General features: G+C 42.3%; 1 protein-coding gene across 1 annotated transcript in view; it reads left to right on the top strand.

The window, feature by feature from the left end:
* Positions 1 to 22,392, top strand: part of LOC140241444 (fibrocystin-L-like) — a 65,613-nt gene that overhangs the window by 42,562 nt on the left and 659 nt on the right. Inside the window, exons 40-60 of the mRNA XM_072321173.1 lie at positions 394 to 2,052; positions 2,385 to 2,618; positions 3,331 to 3,582; positions 3,949 to 4,194; positions 4,731 to 4,898; positions 5,446 to 5,682; positions 6,199 to 6,722; positions 6,966 to 7,140; positions 10,870 to 11,032; positions 11,465 to 11,697; positions 12,304 to 13,134; positions 13,529 to 13,739; positions 14,250 to 14,415; positions 14,869 to 15,243; positions 15,567 to 15,957; positions 16,566 to 16,720; positions 17,212 to 17,329; positions 17,892 to 18,048; positions 19,499 to 19,659; positions 20,126 to 20,398; positions 21,146 to 22,392. The exon at positions 21,146 to 22,392 is cut by the window's right edge and continues 659 nt beyond it. Coding sequence (XP_072177274.1) covers positions 394 to 2,052; positions 2,385 to 2,618; positions 3,331 to 3,582; positions 3,949 to 4,194; positions 4,731 to 4,898; positions 5,446 to 5,682; positions 6,199 to 6,722; positions 6,966 to 7,140; positions 10,870 to 11,032; positions 11,465 to 11,697; positions 12,304 to 13,134; positions 13,529 to 13,739; positions 14,250 to 14,415; positions 14,869 to 15,243; positions 15,567 to 15,957; positions 16,566 to 16,720; positions 17,212 to 17,329; positions 17,892 to 18,048; positions 19,499 to 19,659; positions 20,126 to 20,398; positions 21,146 to 21,291 — 6,875 coding nt within the window. The 3' untranslated portion in view covers positions 21,292 to 22,392. The remainder of the gene's footprint in view (positions 1 to 393; positions 2,053 to 2,384; positions 2,619 to 3,330; positions 3,583 to 3,948; positions 4,195 to 4,730; positions 4,899 to 5,445; positions 5,683 to 6,198; positions 6,723 to 6,965; positions 7,141 to 10,869; positions 11,033 to 11,464; positions 11,698 to 12,303; positions 13,135 to 13,528; positions 13,740 to 14,249; positions 14,416 to 14,868; positions 15,244 to 15,566; positions 15,958 to 16,565; positions 16,721 to 17,211; positions 17,330 to 17,891; positions 18,049 to 19,498; positions 19,660 to 20,125; positions 20,399 to 21,145) is intronic.

Raw genomic sequence — 22,392 nt, 5'->3', positions numbered from 1 at the left:
CACGTCACTCTAATTTTGTTTGCATACTTCATCCTTGCGAACCAAGGGCGAAGGTAGACTTGAGTAAATAGAGGAGTTGGCTCTGAGAAATAATCTAAAATGTTGTCTGGCATATTCTACGAAAAAAAAAATGCAATATATCAAGTGAACTGAAGATACACATGCATTAGCTTTTGGATCATTCAGCCAGATGTTAATAAAACGAGATGTATTTAAGTATGATAACGATTTTTTTTTTCATTTCATGTGCCAGATGGAGCCCTTTAATAGTTGACGTTCAATTTAGTGAGTTTCAAATTAGATGAATCATATGAATTAAGTTTGGTACATCGAGAAAATATCATAATGATAATGATAATGATGCATCGATCAATTTTATTTCCTCTCGAACAGATCAATTCGCAACACAGACCTGCTTCCAGGGGAGATTTGGTGCTGAGACAGTCACAGATCAGTTTGGTTCTCAGATTATGTTCTTCGCTAAGGAGCAAGACCAGCATCTTGTGCGAGGACGTTTCGAGTACGTGGAGGTCACCCACGCCGGACAAGCCTTCCGACTGGGACGCTATCCTATCCACTTCCACATGAACGGCGACGTGACGGGATCGTACGTGCGAGGATGTGGTATTCATCACACATTCAACAGGGCCGTCACCATTCATGGTGTTCACAACTTCCTCGTCGAGCACAACGTGGCGTTCAATGTCATGGGACATGCCTACTTCTTGGAGGACGGTATTGAGACCAAAAACATCATCCAGTATAACCTTGCTGTCTTCGTACGACCCAGCAGCAGCCTGCTGAACGTGGACGTGACTCCAGCGGCATTCTGGGTGACAAACGCTGATAACTACATCCGCCACAATGCCGCAGCAGGAGGCAGCCATTTTGGATTCTGGTACAACTTGCCTTCTCATCCTGGTGGGCCTTCCTTCACCACGTCTGTCTGCCCTCGCAAAGTTCCAGTGCTGGAGTTCTACAACAACACTGCTCACACCCAGGGATGGTATGGTATCTGGATTTTCCCCACCTATTTCCCTGCTGACGGCGGACAGTGCGGCGGCTCCTCTGCACCTGCAAAATTTTATAATCTTACTGCATGGCGCACTGAGCGTGGGGCAGAGGGAGTGCAAGTCGGCGCGATCCAATTCCATAACTTCTTGATGGCTGACAACGACGAAGCAGGCATAGAGTTCCAGACAGTGAGTGGACCATGGGGAGAAGAAGGTCCTTTGGTTAAAGATTCGGTCATTATTGGTTACTCTCCTGAGCTAGCTGGAAACGCATCAGCGTCGAGATGCACATCAAGTGGTATCCAGCTACCAAAATCCAAGTTCCTCACCGTGGACGGTGTGAAGATGATCAACTTTGATGAAGATAGGTGTGCAGCGTTGAGAGCTTGTGGACACTGCAAGCCCGACCAGGGTGGTTTCCAACATCGCTTCAAGAATATGGAATTCACAAACGCGCCGAACAAGGCGGCCTTCAAGTGGGAACACGAGACCTGGTTTGAGGATCTGGATGGCACCCTGACTGGAATGGACGCCGACTACATCGTCACGCCTACCAACTTTGGTCTTCCGACTGACCACTGTACCTATGATGTTGAAGACTGGAGTGTCAGCAGCGTCGGTGGTGCCGTGTGTGACGACACTGTAAAACTACACAGAATGGCATTCAATCAGGCTGCGCCATCGTCTCTGAATTATAAGAACACTATCCTCACTAACAGCTACGGTACCACTGTTGTTCCCTGGCAAAAGAAGCGTATAACCCACCCAGAAGGGTGGATGTTGACCCTGGTCGAAGATGAGACATACAACTTCTACTTCGAGAATGTGGATCACGTGACCAATATCTCCTACGTAGCTAGATTTGATGAGTTCGATGACGGAGACTACGTCATCATGAACCACAATTTCACTCAATCTCCCGATGCTTTTGCTCTGACTGGACAAGTCACGGAGAATGTCGGACGCATGGTCACATATGACGATGATGAGAATGCTGATTGGTACTTCAATAACGCCACCAACAACCTTTATTACCTGAGTAAGTATCTGTGAAACTTTGATCAATATGGGAACAGCTGGATTCCTCCATTGCTAATACAGTGTGCGTAAACTTAGCAACGCTGATTAGACAGCTCTCAAATATTTTTGGGGGTTTTATCCCTCTCTCTCCACAAACCATCGATAATGTAATTGATGAAAGTAATCAACACGATGTGAAATCTTCATGTTATTACATCGTCATGCCAATCATTGTTCCTTGGGGGATATACAAATAAAAAGAATACAATATATAATATAAAGGTATTTACACAAACGGCATTAATTGATTATGACAACATTTCTCTACTTCGCCATCCCCTGCTATCTCAGTTTCTGGTAAGGGCCAGAGCTCTTTAGTGGATCGATCGGTCGACCTGGATGTTTACCGCTGTTACTACAAGGACTGCATCCCGCCGGTACCCGAGGCTCCTCCTGCAGGAAGGCCCAGCGATGTCCTATACTGGGGATCCACGGCGGCCTGGGCTGATGTACCCGAAGGATGGGGTGGACATCCGGATACTTCGGTCCTTCCCCAGAACGGAGACGACGTCATGATCATGCCAGGTGAATATCCAGGAAACTCTTTCAGGAGTAAAATTTGGCCAGTTCTCTCGAAGGCTGGATAGTGGATGTAAATGGGTTAGTCAAATACTGGTTAGTGATTGGCTAACACACAATCACGTGATGGAGGCACATTGGTTATGTTTGCCCATGGGAGAACATTTTTGTAATGTTCTCCCATGGGAAAACATTTTCACGTAACAAATGACAACCGATTGTTGTAATGCGTACGAAAGCGTGATTTGAAGGACCCGCGCACAGTGAATTTGGCTCTGCGCGAACGATCGAGTGCATCGTGCTGGTGATTTGACTAATCCATATAATATAACAGATGATGACTTTTGTTGTCGGGAATATGTACCAAACGTTCCACCCTCAGGGTTTGAAATACTATTTTAGGAGGTTATAAGTCCCGAGACGAACCCCCTCAATAGCATTTCAAACCCTTCGGGTGGAACATTCGGTATGTTCCCTCCCCCGCCTGTCATCATCTATATATTGATGTTTGCAAGATTGGATGAGTCGATAGTGTAACAAGGAATTGAGGTGGAAGAGAGCCACGTATCTCCCTGATGTAACTATTCTTTCGTTTATCTAGTTTATTAGTATGATAGTTGGGTATATTTCAGAGCAACCATCTTCTTTTCAAGTTCGTTGCGTCTGTGGTGTTATACTACTTATTTCCACCTCCTGGTTTCGATTTCTTTTTTCTCAGGGCTCTGGGTTGTTACCAATGGCACGCTACCGTGGATGAACAAGCTCTTCATCTACGGCACCTTAGAAATCGACGACACGAAAAACTGGGTCTTGAACTGCACCTACATTTTAATCCAGGGCGGTCGTCTGATTGCCGGGTTCAACGAGACACAACCCTTCACTCATGATCTGCGCATCTTGCTGAATGGACACCATTTCACTCAGGACATCCCGTTACCCAACGGACCAAACCTCGGTTCCAAGGCACTTGGTTAGTTTCTAGTAATACAAATGCAAATGCAATTACAAATACAAATACAAATACAAATACAAGTAGCATCGATTGCCGCCGTTAAAGACTTTTCCGTACATGTTAATTAATCCCAATAATCATTTACAAATTTGAAACAACAACCTTAACCCTTACAGTATACCCGCTGGTGTGTTGGCTTGTTTACTTTTGTTATGTCTTTCAGCGATGTGAAAAATATGTTGCCATATTCTTTTTCACAGTGTCAGTTCTGTGTATGTATTATCAAACTTTATTGTCCAATTACCTATTGGAAAAGAGAAACAACTTCAACCTGGGGTACGAATACATGCATGATGTCCTCAAATTTATGGCTTTGTACTTCAGGCGTCTTTGGGACTCTGGATCTCCATGGTATGCCTCGGGAGGTTACCTGGACTCATCTCGCTGCCACTGTGGAAGCCGGCGACAGTGAACTCACAGTGGCGGTGGACACAGACTGGGTCGTCGGAGACGAGATCGTGGTGACGTCAACGTCCTTCGAAGCATGGCAAACGGAAACGTTCAGGATCAGCTCCAAATCAGACGCTCGCACGTTTGGTCTCAACGGCACCTTTGCATACAAACACTCAGGTATGTCTTTTAGTATGCGCATTATGATGCAACAAGAACAACAGGGAGGGTAGAAATTAATATTCAGTGAAAGAGATATATAACGACAACATAAGCTTGGTTTGATACACTTGTATTGGAGGTGTTTAACCATCACACGCATTGGAATTTCGAAAGACGTGATTTAAGTGAGTTTGAGCGAATTCTGTTGACAGACGATGATAAAGTAATGAAAACAAAAGACCTTACGGAATATAAATCTTAATTCATGTTACTCGAGGGAATTACACTACCATAAGATATAGAGTGTGCATATAGAATGTGCAGAAACACACAAACACAAACACACATATATGTATATTATATATATATATATATATATATATATATATATATATATATATATATATATATATATATATATATATATATATATATATATATATATATATATATATATATATACATATATATATATATATATATATTTATATATGTGTGTGTGTGTGTCTTAAAGTGAAAACCAATGCAGCCATTCACTTTCCTTCCTTTTGCAGTGGAATCTGGAACAGTCAATGACAAGAGCTACCACATTGCTGCCGAAGTCGGTCTACTGTCAAGAAACATCGTGATAGAAGGAAACGATTACAACCTATTGTTTGATGAATCATTCGGGGCTAGAACCATTGTTGGAACGTTTATTCAGGACGGAGAGTTCTACAGAGGTTTGTTCCATATCATCCACCTATTTTTTAAGTGATATCTGACGAGGCGTGTAGGATATTTCTCTAACGCAATATTTTTCTCAAGGGGGATATGAGGGGAGGTTAACTGAATTTTGTTGAATTTAAAAGGTTAAGCTTAAATGTTTATCATTGTTTATTCATCATATCACTTTCTGGGCTTTGTATTCCTCTGTATGATTTAAAACGAAAATAATTATTTTGTTTGGTTGGCTTGATATGAAGATTATATGAAAGTCCTTTAGTTCCGTGTCATTTTCCTGAAAAAAAAAACCAACAACTTTGAGGTATGTGGGATCGTTAAAGGGTTCTTTGAATAATAAGGCTCGGAGTTGAAGTGTAGTTTTCTTGTTCAATGATATTCCGCTGAGAAGTCAATTAACTGATTGATTGATTGATTGATTGATTGACTAGTTGATTGATCGGTATATCAATTGATTGATCGATCGATTCACAAACTGAATGTCTGCAGTTGAACATGTTCAGAGACAAGTCAGGATACTTTGAATGGTCATTATTTCAACACCAGGATCTGCACATATTGCCAACGTGGAGTTCAAACTGACCGGTCAAGAGGGCTGGACGGACTTCTATGACCCACGCTACTCACTGGCCTTCCTGGACATTGGGAATGTCTTGGAGGATCCTGCTCCTTCCTACGTGCACAGCTGCGCCTTCCACAATGGCTTTAGTCCCGCCATTGGTGTCTTTGGCACAGACAACATCGAAGTGGATAACAATGTCATCCATCATACAGTTGGGGCAGGTTAGTGCTGGTCATGTACATCATTTTTGTCTCCTTCCTTGAGGTGTTGTCTGTCTGATGGAACACATACTACTCCTGTTATTCTAATTGAAAGGATGGAATTCTGGAAAAGATGTTTTTATGTCTCTTATGGAAAAGGTTCTTTGTGTGTGTGTGTCTGTGCATGTATATACAGTATATACATATATATATATATATATATATATATATATATATTGTGGCGTATTATTATCTTACTGCAAGTAGCATGCATCATGACATGATATTAAAGAAGAAAAATCCTCTTGCTTTGTTTCAGTTGTCCCTTGTGAAGGTCTTTGCAGGATTTTCATTGATTATTGGTTGAAAAAAGACTATTCTTTCTGTCATCTATCGTAACATCCTTCACGTACACAATTTCTAAAGCTTTTAGCTGGGAGTATTTTGTGAAATATCCTTTGTTGGCTTATATTTACAACGAGGTGGAGCTATAATATGGACCTAATTTGCATTACATACTGCATTGTCTTATGACAGGTATAATAAGCTACGGTGAAAATACCATCATCACCAACAATCTGGTTACACTGATGGTCTTCCCGGGAACATACCAGGATCGATTTGAAACTACAAACCTCGACTGGATGGGTAGTATTGACGTTGCCGAGGCGTCCAATCCAGTTCTCATTAACAACACGGTGGCAGGGTCGGAGCGAGTCGCATTCAACATCAAAGGCGAGAGTTGCAGCGACCCGAACGTGTGGGCCAACAATGTGGCACACTCGTCCTACCACGGAGTACATGTCTTCAAGACGGGCATGTCGCCATGTACGCGGGTGTCCGACTTCACAGCGTATCGCAACTTTGACTACGGGGTGTACATGCTGACGCCTTCGATCGTGGAGATGCGCTCGTTGACATTGGTCGACAACACAGGCAACGTTTTTGTCTCGGGATTTTCACCTGCCAGCTTGTCTCATGTCCGCAGCGATAAATATGTCCTCCTCGAAGACTCTTTGGTCATTGGATACAGCCAGGGCTTTGATTGCGACACTGACAAGGTATAGTACACTTTAAAATAACATTAAAGTAGTCCTTTTCATTGTGTCACCGTTCAGTCGTAATCTTCTTCTTTTTTTCATCTGCCACAATACAAGATTCACAATGCTTGATTTTGTCTTTGTTTTTACATTGATAAGGGATAAAGATTCCATGTAATTCAATGTGTTATCTCTGAGAAAATATTCCTTAGCGACAATTTTTCAGTTCAGTGACACTCATAAATTTTCAAATATGCTAATTAGGTAACGCCAGAGGGAGCCTCTCAGAGTAGTCAGCATCGCCCACCCAAGTCCCCTGGTGGAGGCAATGTTGGGATGTTCTTCTCATCATTCATGAGCAGTTCTGGAGGTGCTCCAAAGAAGCCTTTCCATAAAGTCATGAGTTATCCAACAATCGGAGGCCAAACGATCGTTCGCGGTAAGCTTCCCTATGTGTGCACGAGTGTGTGTGCGTGTGTGTGCTTGTGTGAGTGTGTGCATGTGTGTGTGCGTGTGTGAGTGTGTGCATGTGTGTGTGTGTGCGTGTGTGATTGTTTTAAAGCAAAAATGTGTGTTTTAGGTATGCATATTACCAACGGCGTAAATCCATACTGAGGAGTGGGGGGGATGATCGGCGATAGTCACCATCACCACGATTACAAGCCCATAACCGAACCGGCGCAGCCTTGAGGGGGACGGGGGGTGAGAGAAGCTTGGTAACCCCCCCCCCCCCCCACACACACACACACACACACACACACTTTACAGGGATCGGATGTCTCACTCTTTTGCATGAAATATAAAGTGGGAGGAGAGTGATATATTTCTGACAAACTGTTACAAGCGAGCTTGAAAATTGTGACATTTTACAGTCCCAAAACTGCAGTTTGTGACTGTATTTTGTCCGCTTTGGAAATTAAGGGGGGGGGGGGCACCGGGTGAAGCTGCTGGCAATTACTACTGACAGCAACATCAAGAGAATGGCATAACAATTAAATGCGAGCGAGCGAAGCGAGCGAGCTTGAAAATTTTGACATTTTACAGTAAAAAAAAAACTGCCGTTTTGGGCTGTATGTTTTTCGCTTTGGAAATTAAGGGGGGCGCACAGGGCGCAACTGCTGGCAGTTCGTACTGGCAGCAACATCAGGAGAATGGCATAACGATTAAATGCGAGCGAGCGAAGCGAGTGAGCTTGAAAATTTTGACATTTTACAGTCCCAAAACTGCCGTTTGTAGCTTTATTTTTAGCTTTGGAAATTAAGGGGTAGCACCGGGCGAAAACTGAAAACTGGTGGCAATTACTGGCAGCAACATCATGAGAATGGCATAATGATTAAATGCGAGTGTGCGAAGCGAGCGAGCTTGAAAATTTTGACATCTTACAGTCCCCAAAACTGCCATTTGTAGTTATATTTTTCGCTTTGGAAATTAAAGGGGACGCACCGGGCACAACTGCTGTCAATCACTGGCAGCAACATCAGGAGAATGCCATAGCGATTAAATGCGAGCAAGCGGAGCAAGCGAGTCTTAAAATTTTGACATTTTGCAATCCCAGACAATGTCGTTTGTAGCTGCATTTTTTCGCTTTGGAAATTAAGGGGAGGCACACCGGGCGAAAACTGCTGGCAATTACTGGCAGCAACATCAGGAGAATGGCATAATGATTGAGCGAGTGAGCGGAGCGAGCGAGCTTCAAAGTTTTTGACTTATTACAGTCCCAAAACTGCCGTTTGTAGCTTTATTTTTAGCTTTGGAAATTAAGGGGGGGGGGGGCACCGGGTGAAACTGCTGGCAATTACTGACAGCAACATCAAGAGAATGGCATAACAATAAAATGCGAGCGAGCGAAGCGAGCGAGCTTGAAAATTTTGGCATTTTACAGTAAAAAACTGCCGTTTTGGGCTGTATTTTTTCGCTTTGGAAATTAAGGGGGCGCACAGGGCGCAACTGCTGGCAGTTCGTACTGGCAGCAACATCAGGAGAATGGCATAACGATTAAATGCGAGCGAGCGAAGCGAGTGAGCTTGAAAATTTTGACATTTTACAGTCCCCCAAACTGTCGTTTGTGGCTGTATTTTGTCGCTTTGGAAATTAAGGGGGAGCACCGGGCGAAAACTGGTGGCAATTACTGGCAGCAACATCAGGAGAATGGCATAATGATTAAATGCGAGCGAGCGAAGCGAGCGAGCTTGAAAATTTTGACTTATTACAGTCCCAAAACTGCCGTTTGTAGCTATATTTTTCGCTTTGGAAATTAAGGGGGGAGCACCGGGCGAAAACTGCTGGCAATAACTGGCAGCAACATCAGGAGAATAGCATAATGATTAAATGCGAGCGAGCTTGAAAATTTTGACTTATTACAGTCCCAAAACTGCCGTTTGTAGCTATATTTTTCGCTTTGGAAATTAAGGGGGGGGGGAGCACCGGGCGAAAACTGCTGGCAATAACTGGCAGCAACATCAGGAGAATGGCATAATGATTAAATGCGAGTGAGTGAAGCGAGCTTCAAAATTTTGACATCTTACAGTCCCAAAACTGCCGTTTGTAGCTATGTTTTTCGCTGTGGAGATTAAGGGGGGGGGAGCACCGGGCGAAAACTGCTGGCAATTACTGGCAGCAACATCATGAGAATGGCATAATGATTAAATGCGAGTGTGCGAAGCGAGCGAGCTTGAAAAATTTTGACATCTTACAGTCCCCCAAACTGCCATTTGTAGCTATATATATATTTTTTTTTTTTGCTTTGGAGATTAGGCGGGGGGGGGGGGGGCGCACCGGGCGCAACTGCTGTCAATCACTGGTATACATCAGGGGAATGGCTTAGCGCTTAAATGCGAGCGAGCGGAGCGAGCGAGCTTTAAGATTTTGACATTTTACACCCCAAAAACTGCCGTTTTTTGCTATATTTTTGCGATTTGGTTTGTCTCACTTTTATGGGGGAACCATTCCCCCCCCCCCCCCCATCGACGCCTCTGCATATGAGGGACTTTTTGTTAAGTGAAAGATATGCTGCACACTCTTTGACAAATTAGGGAAATATACGTCAAGCTCAACAGTGTACTTATCGAAAGGGATCCAGTATAGCGGAGCTTTTGCATGTTTATGATTGCAATTCAGCGATTTGGTGCATAGTTCTGGCGGTATTTGGACAATAATTCCATTAAGAAAGTTCGAAATTTGTCCTCATCTCGGAAATTGCTTGGGGGATAAATGATTTGCCTGCCTAAACACTTTCGTAGGGGCGGGGCAAATGCCCTTTGCCCCCCCCCCCCCCCCCCGAGATATTTTCGACGCCCCTGATCTTCCCTGGGTATACCCATAGATGTATCTTGACTGAATTATCAGTCACTGTCGTTCCTCATGAATGATTCAGGAAATGGAGGGGGTTCAATAATTATTATGACAATATACTTTTGTTATTGTTTGTTTGTTTGTTTTCGTACATATTTTGCAGATGGTCCCAAGTTACTCTCGTCTTAGCATGTTTACATGTACATGTAGGCCTACACTATTTGACGTTGTCAACGTCTGAGCATGAATGGTAGCTCCATGGTCTGAGCCATACCTTACAGTGTATGTCCATGTACGTGAGCGAGCGAAGCGAGCGAGCGCTTGAGAAAATTATGCATTCGATTTCCTACAAGATAGAATACTGTTCAGCTCTGTTACCTGTCTGAAGGCCGGCGTACAAACGTCATGCAATATGCCAAAATTGATACAATCACATTTCTGCTTCCTCCATTTTTTTTTCTTCAAAATTCAGGGGGGGATGATTGTACAGGCCATCCCCCCCTCCTCCATTTCAGGGGGGGATATATCCCCCCCATCCCCCCCGGGATTTACGCCCATGCATATTACCATATCAGATTTATCTAAACAAAGACTGGATCCAGGAAAATATTTGCCTCTTAATTGAGGGGTATCGTATCGTATTATTTTTTATTTCATTTTAGTTTGCTTTGTATTGTTTTTGTTATGCTTTCAATTACTGCTTTGAAATGTTTGAAAAATTTCTAAAGGGGGACATCAAATGACTCAAGTAAGCTGAAAAAAAAAACCGTGGGATTGAGTGGATTAAAGACCAGCTGTACCTCAGGAGCTATCTTCTTGACGTCCATACTCTCATGATAAATCTAACTCTTTGTCTATCTCCCAAATGCCCGCGTAGATGTTACTTTCTCCAGATTTAACAGCCACTGTGGCCCTGCGAGCAAGGTGTTCATGACGAACCCGGTCAGCGGTGATGCAATGCACCCACTAACTGTAGAGGGACTTACATTTGATGATACACCTACTGACAATTACGTCTGGATCCACAGACCAAGTCTTGGGTAAGATGGGTTTGTCTTACTTTCAGGTTCAGAAAAAAACAGAGGATATTGAATTGAGAAGTTAAACTTATACATTTCTTCATTTCTTTTTAATGAGTTGAATGATGGAATGAAGACAATGATTTGGAGAAGAATCTGCATGGTTTTTGTTTTTAAATCTATTCACAGGTTCGTACATAAGAGGTGTTTAGTAACATTTGTAGAAATGCTGCCAAATTTTTAATGCTGCAGTATTGATAAAAACAACAACAACCAAACGTGAATCTCGGGCTAGCCTGGGAAGGGTTCTATAACTTCTACTTTTAGTATAGCTTGTCTATAAGTCTGGTCATGATACTCCATCTCTGCTAAAAACTAATCTGTTCTCCTGTCACTCATTTCCTCTAACTCCCCCCCCCCCTTTTTTTTTTTTTCTTTCTTCTCTTGACACAGGTGGGTCAACCCTGCCGACTGTGTGGACATGGACTGCGATGCACACAAGAAGGCTATGATTAGGGATCTCGACGGGAGTCTGCTTGATAGCAAAGGGACCATCATTCCGGACTCTGCCTTCGAGTGGGACGGCGATTCAAGACGCGGACTGGGAGATTACCGCATCCCCAAAATGATGCTGACAACACCCGACGGTGCACGCATCCCCAAGGATGACATTGCGCCTAACAATGGTATGATGATGATAATAATAATAATAATAATAATTGTAATAATGATAATTATAATAATAATAAGGTCCTACTTATCCAGGGAAGCCTCTTCAGTGTTGCCACCGCTCTCTCAGAGGGCCCTGCCATTATTATTACCCTAGCGTTGCCAGGTACCCATTTATACACCTTGGTCGAGAAGGACATGGTGGGTAAAACATCTTGTCCAAGGACGTACGCACTGGGCGGGATTCGAAGTCGGATCCTCTGATTTGGAGTCGGGAGTCGTATCCACTATGCCACAGCACCCCTAAATGCACCTGCGATAGATTACTCTGACAACAAGTAAAAATTTGGCTAAAGATGATCAAGTTCATTTTAAAGAATCTCTTATGTCGATTGAAAGGTCGGTAAACATAATGAAGGGTACTACGGGACAAATGGACCTCTTGTGTTTTTTAAGAGACCGAGTAGTGTACCGTATGTACGTGTATTTGTCAAAACCATTCATTTGAGATTTAAAGGGAAAACATTACTAGCACACTGTACTACAAAACATACCCTCCATAATGATGCTTTCTTACTGTCCCTTTGCATATTCTGATGATTTTTCGGGTTTGTTTTAATCAGGCATCATCCGAAATGATGACTGTGAGTGGGAGGATTCATGGCAGGCCTGGAAGTGTCACGACCTTGACCACATGATGATGATCATAGAGAGCATGGACGCCGACACTGAAGTCCGCCGCGTCTCCCCGATATCCCTACTGGCTGACGGCTACGTGGATCTCATCAACGGACCCATGGACCACGGCTGGTGTCTGGGCTACACTTGCCAGGAGAGGATCAGCACGTTCTACTCGATCGTCGCCACACAGAAGAACTACGAGATGTTCTTCACCGGCACCAATCCGCAGCACCTGCGCTTCCATCTCCTCAATGCCAATTCTTCCCAGGCGTTGGTTCTTGGTGTGTGGTATGCCAATCCCCAGCGCCTGGACGTCTACGTCAATGGTTTGTACGTCATGCCTACAAATGGCGAATATGTCAATGGAGGGTTGCAGTGGATCGCTCCGGGTCCCGACACAAATTTCATGCCATCTTTAGACTCGATGGTTCTTGGGGAGAACTACTTTGACCGCACTTATCAGACTCTTCACTTCCTGATTCGAGGATCAACCTTTGTGGAGATCAAGACCACGCCTGTTGTCATCACAACATTCGGAGTTCCAGCTGTAGAAGTTGACAACTTCTTTGAGGAAAATCTTGTCGAGAATCTAGCCAATCTGTTGAACATCGACCAGTCTCAGATCAGGGTTGTTGAAATCATATCAGAGGCTAGGCGGAAGAAGAGGTCTACCGACTCTGACGTCGAAGTTGTGGTTGAGATTGGAGAATCGCCCGCAGCAAGCATCAGTGATGGAAGTGACAACAGCACGACACCAGCCCCATCAGCTACGGGTTAGTAGACGCGTTATGTTTCTTCCCCCGTACTTTGGCCATCTCTTTTACTTTATCCTGATATTAAGGCAAGCCCAAATTTCAGGAGTTTTGAAAGGACCTATCATCAGTTCAAAGTGCCTATTTTGAAGAAGTATAGCATTTTAGTAATAGTAAGATTTTACCTTCTTTGATTTCCACTAAAATTCTGTTTCCTGGTGACCTGCAGACAAGTACGTAAGCCTAATCCCAGCATCATTGGTCCGCGATTTCTCTATTGACACTTTGCAAATGAGAAATAGGCTTTGCAATTGTGCATGTGAGTGGACTTAAAACGATTTTTTTTTTCACTCTATGACCCACAAGGATGCTAAATTATTTGCGGGTTTTTTTTCTTCCGTTTTTACACATTCAGAGGCTCCATCTAGTAATACTCTGGACTACGAAAGCTTGCTGGACGTCCAGTCGGTTTTGGCTGATGAGATGCAGACGGGGTCTCTGGGGCGGAGTCTAGGCGTCACCATTACCTCTATGAGTATGACCGATCCCGCAGACACCCCCGTAGACCCGACTGGAGGAGTGAGAGCTACCAACACTTCCGGAGGACCCGCCAATGGGACCACAACGTGAGTGCTGCGGGTGGATCCCTTGCCCAGTGCAAACAATTTGCCATGAGAGAGAGAGAGAGAGAGGGGGGGGGGGATGGAGGAAAAGAACAAGAGCATCACTTCAATTGAGAAAGAGAAGGGTGTTGAAAAAAATTGATTTTTGATGCTGGTACAATCAGGAATCGGGTTAAGACCCTGTGCTTTTTACCTGATGTATATGCTGTCATTATTATTTGTTGGAATATGATAACTTACAAGCTGTTTTCTCTTTTTTGTATGGGGGCGAAAAAGGCATTTACCAATGTTCATAGACAGATAATTACTTCGTCTTTGATGTCACTCATCATTTTGTAGAAATGCTTCTTAAAGAGACTGTCAAATGTCACTTTCATTCGGCAGAAATTTGAAACAGACTTCTTGATCTGGCAGGAATGCAGCATACTGTTGTAAAGTAAGCGACTTACATAAACGCGCAGCACAGTATCAGCTTGTCATGAGAAGTTCTGATCTCCCATTCTGCAAATATAGGTATGCTGAGCAGCAGGCGCAGGAAGAAGAACTAGCTCTGAGCAATGCCGGCCAGGAAACCGTCTACCTCGTGCCAAGCACACTCGTGATGTCCGTCTCTCCCGGAGACGCCGTGGAGAACGTAGCCTTTGGTACTCAGCCAAAGGTCACTGTACTCGACAACCAGGTATAATTGAAATATATGTGCAGATATACAATGCAAGCTTTATTAGCGTGTTATTTTGCTGATGCTTGTAATAAACGCTGAGATCAATGATTTTCCGAGGTCATTACTTGACAATCATGTAGCGTAAGTGAGAACTGTTGGCGATTCTCTTGCAAATGTGCGGTACCCACACACACACACACACGCACACACACACACACCTGCACACGCACACCCACCAAACGTCATTCAAATGGATCGAGATAGATACTAACAAATACTTGTACCTAAACAGCACTGGAAAGGAAACCCTTGGCATGGTTTCTTTCCCTTTCCAGAGAGATTGAAGCATCAGTCTACCTAGAATCAGTATCTAACAGGCAAATAATTAATTCCTAGCCACGACGTGAAATCAAAACACTGCGCATGCTCATAGTCATCTATCTACGTCATGCTCTTTCTTTTTGTCTCCAGGGCAACCCAGTTACTCAGCTTGGTACCAATGCATATCCATGGCAGCTCACCGCATCCATAATCAGTGTCACATCCCAGGGCGTCGCCGGCCTGATCGGCAACACCACCGTTGCCTTTGAAAACGGCTGGGCCAACTACACCAATCTGGGCGCCAACATCAGTGCCACGGACCTGGTCATCGAGTTCGCCATCACTTATCCGAACACGTCCACGCTGTCCGTCAATGCCGAAGCCTTTGATGTCGCGGTTCAGCCCTACGACATCGTGGCAGTCACTGCTCCTAGCAGCTCGGTGACGGAGGATGAATTCTTTGAGGTCGTCCTGGAGTTGAGGGATGGTGTCACTGGACTGGTCGTCACCGACCTGGCCGAAAAGGTGCGTCAATTCTTTTACAATGGATAAAGGATGATTTATCAATTTTCTGACATTTTCTGACATTTTATTTAATGTCTATGATATTTCCTGCATGAGGTTCATCCGATTGAAGATTTCATAGAAATGTGTTCTTTTTTCACATTTACGATATTTGTTACGTGATTTTCACTGGTACAGAAGTAGATATTAATTGCAACTGGTGCAACTGGTCTTTCAACTGCAAAAATTGTCGACTGTACAATTATGTTAAAGCTCATATCCAGCTTAATTTGCTTTGAAATATCACACGTTGATTTCATGATCCGAATGTTGTTCTTTTGCAGGGCTATGAGTATATCGTAACAGCTGAACTTTCAGATCCGAGCAACTACAGAGGAAGCCTGCAGGGTGACCTCAGCACCGTGTTCGACCTCGACACCGCAAGGGCTACCTTCAACCTGTCCATCGACGAATCTGGCTACTATTACATCATCGATGTCTCCATGACGACGTCTCCGGCCAGTGACTACACCGGCCAGCTCACCATGGATCCATTCAATGTTCTAGCAGCCGACGGTATCACTCACACGGGGGAGACAAGATCGCTGACGGTCAGGTACAACTACGATTACGCCAGCATCGCCCAGGGCAACGAAGATCTTCTGGTTGCTAACTTCCTCAACCACCTCGCACCAAACTATAATGCTACTTTCAGCAATGTCCAAGTATCCGAAGGTAAAAGAAAACATTTGCCTATTTCTATTTTGTCTCTCTTTTTCATTCTCTTCCTGTCTCTAGCTCTCCATTAAAATTCTATGATACGTTCTTCCTTTTCTTTTCTTGAATTCGTATTCATATCCTTGAATATACAGACATTAGTTTTCATGTGTGTGGTCACTGATATGTCAAATCCTATGTCAAATCTCGTGCTTAAAATGTGTGCAAAAATTTGAAGGCATATATGCTGACACATTAAAACTGCAAAAATAGCTCAGATTGGAAACTAATTGTGATGTACGTGTATAAGGTACTAAAACTCTGAAACATTTTTTTTCTCTCACAAGAGTGACAAAAATATGAAAATACAACATGGGCACACACACCCTCAAATGAAAACATTTTGTATGAGTATGGAATACATGGTGTATCAGAATGAATTCGTTTCAAGGCAATAGGTCATCAGTGGTAGAGGCTAGCAATTTGACAGGAATTAGATGGGAGGAGGAAATTAAAATAGCACTGAAGGCGAGTCCATTCCCAATGAAATTCTGTCACAAACCAGACATATTATATTGATGTTTACTATCATCATCGATTGTGTGATATTGTTTGTATGTTTGTAGGTTCCATTCTGCTGACCTTTGATGTCACCGGGGATGTGGACTCCGTCGAGAGTCAGATTTGGGAGGACATCCTCGACGGCGACTTTTCCCTGACCTTCAACGGGCAAACACTGGTTGCCGATGAGTATCTCCTGGTGGATGGATCGGAGTACGAAGTTACGGTAAGCCCCACCTCTCAAACCTATACCAACATCTCAGATTATTATTTTTTTTCTTTTACTAATGTTAGCAAATTCATTCATTCAAGCGTATGGCATAATGTGCCTGGTTGATACCACGAGGGGTCGGCACCATTCGCCACTTTTTCTTGTTACTTTTTCTTCTTACCAGACAAGCATAGGAATGTTCCTATCAGACCACATTTATTACTGTGAAGTTTAATACTTTGCTGTAGAGTCGGCAGAGGCAGCTTGATCAAAATTCGTCAGTCATTTGTCATGGAAGTAGAATATCATAAGCAACGGTATATCTAGATAAATAGTGTATATCTATAGATGCATGTTCATTCTGCAATGTGTCTTCTTTTTCTTTTGTTTTTTGTTTTTTTCTCGTGGTTTGTTTTTACTGTCTGTCTATACTTTGGGAGATAGAGTTATTTATTGCTTGGATTCCTTTCACTTACTTTCTATTCCTCGTGTCTCTCCAGGCTCCGATTTCTTCCGGTAGTCTGCCGATATGGATCATCGTCCTCGTCATTGCCCTCGTCTTGATCGTCATTCTGATAGGCATCATCATTGCTATCCGCCTGAAGTCACCCGCTCATGGTGAGTGAGAAGTCCATTTCTGGTTCACGGGAAATGTAGTGGATGTCCCCTTTGATGTAACATTTCTCGTAAAAAAAATAATAACTTCAAACATCAACATGGCTATATAGTCTCTTATTTGGAGCTTACAACAGGTGCCACGAAGGCGCTCTTTTGCATTCTTCATTGTCAGATTACCCATGTCAGATTATATATATATATATATATATATATATATATATATATCTATATATATATATATATATATATATATATATATATATATATATATATATATATATATTATATGTGAATAAAGATGGGTGTCGAGATTATGATTGCTCCCATGTGATCAATTTTAGACTCGTTTTCAGACTTGAAAGTGAGTCATGTAGCAATTTTTAATCCACTTTGCTCATTCCGAACTTCGTGCTCCTCATGATTTCCTTCAAATATCATGCATGGATTGCGGGAATGATGTTCATAGAATTTGTCTGTTGTACCCACAAGAAAAAAAAAAAGGAAACCTGTGCAGAAATCGGAGCACTTATTTCTATGATTTTCTGAATGCTTTCCTTAACAGCTAAAATCGCTGCTGTGGAGGAGGTTCCCCTGCGTCACTCCACCACTCCGGACTATGACGTGACGGTGGAGAGCTATGCGGGAAGTCAAGTTTCCCTCATCCACGCCTCGGCGGCCCCAACAGTCCACCTGTCGCCCTCTCCAACTGTCGACATGGGGTGAGTATACCACGCACCTTCATCCCAACCCAGGGGCTGTCATTAAAAGAAAAACGATTCAAATGAATGCTAGGGAGTTTACTATCGTCAAGGAAGATGCATTGTGTAACTAAAGGCATCCATTCATAGAAGTTAATCTGGCAATAATAGTAATACCCTGCCACATCAAAGCTTCATGAAAGGCCAGACATTTATTATTCAAAAGTAATGAGTTCCTATAACATTACTCAGTTAACAAATTAGGTGTTTATTTAGTTGTTTGTGTGTCTTTGTTTGTCTCTCTGTTTGTTTGTGTTTGTTCTATTTCCCATTGTTGTCGATCCACGATCTGCATGAGGTTGTTTTTCTTTTTGTAAATCACGGCCTGTTTCAGCATGTTTTTTTTTTTCACTTGATATAAAGAGCTTCAAGTATGTAGAAACATCATTGTCATATCCATAATGTCGCTCAGACCATTTTCCTTCAATCGCTTAAAGGTAGGGGATACCTTTTACAGATCTCCCAAAATGCAGCAAAACATTAAATATGAACCTCAGGGGACTTGCTTAGGCCACTGCTTAGAAATTTGGAAGTCAACAGTTATCTAAAATTTGAATAATGCACAAAACTCAACTACTCAGTAGTTCTGTGTGTCAGCCACACTTAAGCCTTTTTGTTGCATTCTTCTGTATTTGTGATCTATAAACACAAATCTAAAAGTACAAGAGCTGATGTAATAACATATAGAGTGTGTGGCAAGATTGTATATAGAAATGTTTGTAAGTGTTGATGAACTTTCTTCACAAAATATACATGATGGACACACATGCAGTACATGGGTCTGCAAAGGTAGCCTAGTAATGTACTGGAATTTACGGTGAGCCCCGAAAACAATTCAATTCAAAATCTAACGGTCAAAAAAATGTACTAAATGTTACCTTCCACTTTCAATACTTTATGGGAGTTTCTAAAATGATACTCTCTTCAACATACCACTGTATTTATACAACTCTTCATTTAAGGCGTGCAAATGGGATGCCCTACCTTTAAAGGAATCGCGTAGTTTTGGTCGAGACCTATCGTCAGATTTGTAACATTTTTAGTGAGAAACCTCTTATGAAATATGAAATAACATGTAATTCCAAGAAGGATTCAATGTTTATTTGATAAAATAATTATTGGTCTTGAAATGGCTGAGATATCCACAAAAAAGTGATCCTAATGAAATTGATAGGCCACGATTTTTATTAGTATCTCTTTGTTTCACCTTGTGTTTGGATATCTCAGTCATTTCAAAACCGATTTTCATCCAATAAACTTTTGATTCCCCTTATAATTGCATGCTCTTTCACATTTCATACAGTGGTTTCTAAATATCTCGCAAAACGCAACAAGCTGAATCCTTACCTCAACCAGTACTGTACAGTCCCCTAAAATGGCTGCTTTTAAACGACTTTGTTTCGCCCCGCAGTGTGACCAACAAACACCTCCTGCTTGATGATGAGACGGACAGTCAGAGAAGCACCCTGTCGGCCCGCAGTCGCTCTCCCGGGATCAACCATGCGCGACGGTCACCAGAGGTCGCTGTTACTGCCCTGCCACCCGGATTCTTTGATGGCCAGGAAGAGACAGGTAACACTAAAAACCAATTAGCCGATGTTTACCAAACCAGTGTTTCGCATTGATTCTCAGTGGTAAAAAACAAAACAGTAAACTATCGGGCAAGACTAGTGTTCACTGGCTCCATTTTCTATTTCGTCCCATTTTTATTGCTTCCGGTTCTTGACCGAACGGTAGATAATTTTTTTTTTGAAAGCTACCATGTTTTAGTTGCATGAGATGGTCAGACACATTAAAGAAACTTACGTCTCTTTTAAAACTTGTGAAAGTGACCATTATTTTATATGTTATCTTCATGTCCCAATCTGATTCTGCCTGATAACATGTTTGGTTTTTTTTCTGTCAGTGGTTTGATGTGTTCATTGTTTATCAAACATATTCAAATGACCATGATGATTGATAAGTAAAATTTCCTGTGTTGCATCATTAAAAAGATGATACTTGACGAGGCAGTCCATTTTTTCCCTGGTCATTCTAGCTCTTGCTGACCGCGTCAAGCTTTTCATCATGGTGAAGAATGCTGACGGAACGTTCCAAAAGCTTGGAGAGGTGGCGGCAAACATGGTGGGCACCATCAGCCAGCTGCGACATGACCTCAAGGAGGGCGCCCTTCCGCCCAAAGTTCGGGACAAGCCGTTCGTCATCCTGCGAGAGACGCTGAAGGAGATCGAGCCGGCGGACGAGAAGAAACTCACCGTCTGTCAGGTGTACACCTCGGACTGCATCCTCATGAAATGGCTGGAAGAGCAAGGTACGCAACGATTTTTATTTGTTAGCGAACAGAGGAACATGTTAGAGGAGTTATACCTTGTGTTGTTGATCAATAAGTCGGGGGGGGGGGGGATTCATTACGAGTTCGCTTATCTTACGAGCATTCATTCAGTAGTTTGCAGTATAGGAAAGGAGAACATATTATATCACGTTGCAATAACACTGGCATGGTCCTTGGGAGAGAACTATCAAAGTTAATCCATTGTCTCCGAGGTACTGAAATGTTGAAGGTCTTGCTTACCTTTGGGAGCAGTCCGATTTTAAAATTTTCAAGATATCACGTTGGATGCATATGAGTAGGTCTGTTTTATCACAAAGCATCACACCATATAATATTTTCATAGTAAAGCCTAAAATATAAGGAGATATCAGTATTTTTCTCAAGTTAAACCATTACTGTAGACAGTTTAGTCCAGAAACATTTTTATTATAACTATTGTTCACAGTTTGTGTATTATTCGGATTCAAATTTTTATAGTGGTTGTTTCTATCCCTAACTCAAATTTTAGAACTACTTTAAAGTGCTAATGCTGGGTTTTTGTTTCATCTGCAAATGGTATATTTAAGCCTTTAACATAAACCACACCACAAACCATAATAATATGACTTGACAGAGCATGCATAGCAAATAGATTCATTGCATTGTGTAACAGAAAAAAGTCATTGTTATCTCTTATGATTTCACACCATATCGTAACATTATATTTCTCTCTCACTCGCCCTACAGATATGGGCCAGCTGTGCGTATGCGGTCTGGTTGGTCAGTTCTACTGCTCCCTGTGCCAGAAGCAAGCCTACTGCAGCCCCCAGTGTCAGTCCACAGACTGGCCCCGACACAGCTTCAAGTGTTCTCAGTGGGCCACGGACTGCTAGGACACACCGGATGCAAGGAGATAAACATTATTCATCACACCCGTCTATACCGTTTCTAAACCAGACAGGACCAGTTGTATCTCAGTGTTTTTCTCCAATTTTGAAGTGAAATAATGGATGCGGCAAAAGTCACTTTTTATCAGAATGAAAATAAGAATGTGTAAAGACATTCCATGCAAGCAATTTTATGATAAGATGAAGTTTTAAATTGTTTATACTCCATGCCTTTAATTCATTAGAATCAATTCATATTTTTATAGACCTTTTTTATTGGTATTAAAACAGGTTTAACACATGATTTCATTAATTAGCATTCCCTCCGTCCATTAAATCCGTCCCCATTTCTGGTTCATTTTTATCGTATATAGAAGGTGTCGGGGTTGAAATTCCGAATTAAAAATCTCTTGTACATCCAATTAGCAGAGATTTGAAATTTAGTCGACATAGATGTACAAACTTGATGGTAAGACAGATGCTTATTGCTCTTTTATCTCGGTAGAAAAAGTGCAGACCCAATTCTCCTTGTAGTTCAGCCATTACTTCATGTATGGAACATACAGATATTGCATAAACTATTGTTATGTCAGAGGCTGTTGCCGAATTGACCGTAATTCAAATATAACAGGGTAAACCAGTTTGAAAGCAGCAACAGTTTTATCATGTATTCTGTATACCGCCCAACTTGCGGCAATCCATTGTAATTGTTGTTCATGTTAACATTTTTACGAGCAGTTCCCATTGAGAGGAACAAATGTGATGCGAAATGATAAAGATAGCCTTCTGCACCAGTTAGTTCTTGATTATTTTTACACAGCTGCACTTTGATAAATTGGTTTCAGTTCCACAAAGTATGCAACGACATGCCCGGCAGGGATTGATTATTCAATGTATTCACTGTTTTTGTATGATTGATAATATTATTGTTTGTCTGTATGAGTAAAAGTTTATCAAAAAGTATTCTCCTCCGGAAGACCTAAGAAACCAGGGTCACCTGGTAATGTACAACTGTAAAGCCTGAGGATATAAACCTAGAATACTTCAGATTTTTTTTTTCAGGGTTTATGAGTAAAACACGTAAAGAATGAAGTGTAAATAACCTGA

Source organism: Diadema setosum, chromosome 18 (genome assembly GCF_964275005.1).
Source record: "Diadema setosum chromosome 18, eeDiaSeto1, whole genome shotgun sequence".
In the NCBI taxonomy this organism is placed as follows: Eukaryota; Metazoa; Echinodermata; class Echinoidea; order Diadematoida; family Diadematidae; genus Diadema; species Diadema setosum.
The sequence above is the reverse complement of the archived record's forward strand: the minus strand, read 5'-3'. Positions and strand labels throughout refer to the sequence as shown.